This window comes from Myotis davidii, unplaced genomic scaffold, assembly GCF_000327345.1.
Source record: "Myotis davidii unplaced genomic scaffold, ASM32734v1 scaffold72, whole genome shotgun sequence".
In the NCBI taxonomy this organism is placed as follows: Eukaryota; Metazoa; Chordata; class Mammalia; order Chiroptera; family Vespertilionidae; genus Myotis; species Myotis davidii.
In genome coordinates, this window is record NW_006284618.1 from 2,917,193 (window position 1) to 2,919,491 (window position 2,299).

Consider the following 2,299-nt stretch of genomic DNA (forward strand, 5'->3'; position numbering starts at 1 on the left):
TGACGTCTGATGTATAGGCCTTTGGAAAACTCAGATTTTTCACTGAATGTTTTATTTTCATCTCGAACAGTGGTTCTCAACCTTGGCTGCACATTAGAATCACCTGGGAATCTTTTTAAAATCCTGATTTCTGGGCCTCATCCTCCGGAAATTCTTTTCTTTGTTATGGGTGGGGCCACAACATTAGTAACAAAGAAACAGAATTTCCGGGGGATGAGGCCCAGAAATCAGGATTTTAAAAAGATTCCCAGGTGATTCTAATGTGCAGCCAAGGTTGAGAACCACTGATCTAGAAGCTGTGGCCCTGGCAAAATGACCCCGGCTCCCCCCCCCGCCCCCTGCCCCCCAGCTACTGGCATGAACTCGGTGCGCAGACTTCATGTGGCATGAAGGGTGGGTGGAACCCAGGCCTGCCTGGGTGTACGTGGGCCAGACGATGGGAGAAGCCCACCACCCAAGCCACAGCCCTGGCCACCTCTCTCCAGCTCACAGAGGGTGCCACCTGCTTCTGCAGGACCCTGAAAAGCAGTCGCCTGACAGACACCTGACCCTTAATTGTCCAAACAGACACCCCTCCCTGCCCCCCAGAACTGCAGTGCCAGCCGTGGATCTGGAGCCCAGCTTGCTTTCCCTCCTAACAGACGACATAACGTTCTCCTTCATGCAAGCTTCGTGGATGGGACTGAGCAGAGAAGGAAAACGGTGTGATGTGCGTCGGGATTATGGATGGAGAGTGGAGGAGAAACAAATCCAAAAGAGTTCAAGGTGAGAAGGGGCTTAATCCCGACTCTGATCCAGGCTGTTGGGAGTGACAAGGAGGCCACACTGAGGTCACCCTGCCATCCAGTGGCCTGGGCTTTATCACAAGAAAGGCCCCTGTGGAGTCAGTGTCAGACACACATGACAGGCCTGGTGAAGAAATGACACGACACCAAGCACTTCCCTCCCCGCCGTCCAGGCAGCACCCACAGCGGCCACCGTGTGGGCCCTCTGCATTTGGGGACAACGCTGCATGCCAGGCCGCCTCGTGTCTGTGCCTCCACCCCTGCTCCAGGCAGGCAGCCTCCTGGGCCTCCTGGGGACTCTGTGACCTGCTGGCCCAGGCCAGGTGCTGACTCCTGAGCGGCTTCGAGGTCACCCTGACAGCTGCCTGCTGGTACCCGCGCTGTCCCTGGGGCTCCGGGAGCACATCCTCCCCAGCACCGATGGCAGCAGGTCCTTTAACTGCCCCCTTCCTACAGAGCAGGGGACCCGAGGTGGCGGGTAAGGGTCCAATAGTAAGGATGCCAGGCTCTGGCCCGGGGGGTCCCTGCTCAACTCCGCCACAGGCAGCATGAGCACTGAAGTCTGAATTCCACATGCGCCTCACGTGCCACAAAATCTCACTCTTCCTGGGACTGAACCAGGAAGTCAGGCAGCTCAGAGGAGCAACGGGCCCCAAAGAACCTGGTTCCCTCCACGGCCAGGCCTCCTAGGAGACACGTGGGGGAGGCTCACAGGCTCCAGTCCACAGCTGAGGGCCTTTCAACACCCCCTCCGCCCCCCATCCTCTCCCTTCACAGCCCCCTCCCACAGGCCCGTGAGTGCTTCTTAGTACCTCCTGGGATTGTGCGAGGAGGGGCGAGTCATGGAGAGAGGAGGGCAGCGTGGGCAGTGGGACGGTGCTGAGTGGGCACCACCTCTGACCAGTCTCGCACCCTCCCCACCCAGATCCCCCAGGTCCCTCATCAGCACAAGCCCGGCCTTCCCTCCAGGCTGCAAGGACCCCCAAGGGCTGGGTTTCTGCGTTTGGTCCCCACACCTGGCCGCTAGAAGCCCAGGCCCGGCTGTTGCCTTCAACTAGCTGAGGGCCATGCTGGACCCGGTATATTTGGGTTCAATGCCACTCTGAACACTCCAGGGGGAAAGGACATTGTCCAGGGATGAGGTCCTGGGCTTGTCCTGGCAGCCAGGGCTGTTCACACAGGGCCGGGGCCGCGGCCTGTGTCCCTCTGCCCCGTCCCCAGAGCTGCTTGGAGAGGCTCTGGGGAGCCAGGACCAACTAGGCAGGCACTCCTGCAGAGACCTGGCTACACCCCATACCCCGCTCTGGGCTGACCCAGAGGAGCAGGGCAGGGGCAGGGAGGGGGGAGCTGGGTGTGGGGAGCCCACCTTGCTCTTCTCCTGCTGCAGCTCAATCTGGATGTCCGTGAGCTTGGCCCGCAGCTCCTCGTTGGCGGCCTGCAGCGCGGCAAGGACCTCGGCCTTGTCCCCCTTGGCTCGGCTGCCCACGCCCTTCTTGGACATGGTGGGGGGCCGA

General features: G+C 60.4%; 1 protein-coding gene across 7 annotated transcripts in view; it reads right to left on the reverse strand.

The window, feature by feature from the left end:
• Positions 1-2,293, reverse strand: part of JAKMIP3 (Janus kinase and microtubule interacting protein 3) — a 37,431-nt gene extending 35,138 nt beyond the window's left edge. For 5 of the 7 annotated variants that reach the window (XM_006754927.2, XM_015572805.1, XM_006754920.2 and 2 more), the window contains exon 1: positions 2,152-2,293. In XM_006754927.2, coding sequence (XP_006754990.2) covers positions 2,152-2,286 — 135 coding nt within the window. In that variant the 5' untranslated portion in view covers positions 2,287-2,293. The remainder of the gene's footprint in view (positions 1-2,151) is intronic. The other 2 variants (XM_015572779.1, XM_015572804.1) reach the window with 1 other exon arrangement.
• Between the last annotated feature and the right edge of the window lie 6 nt (positions 2,294-2,299).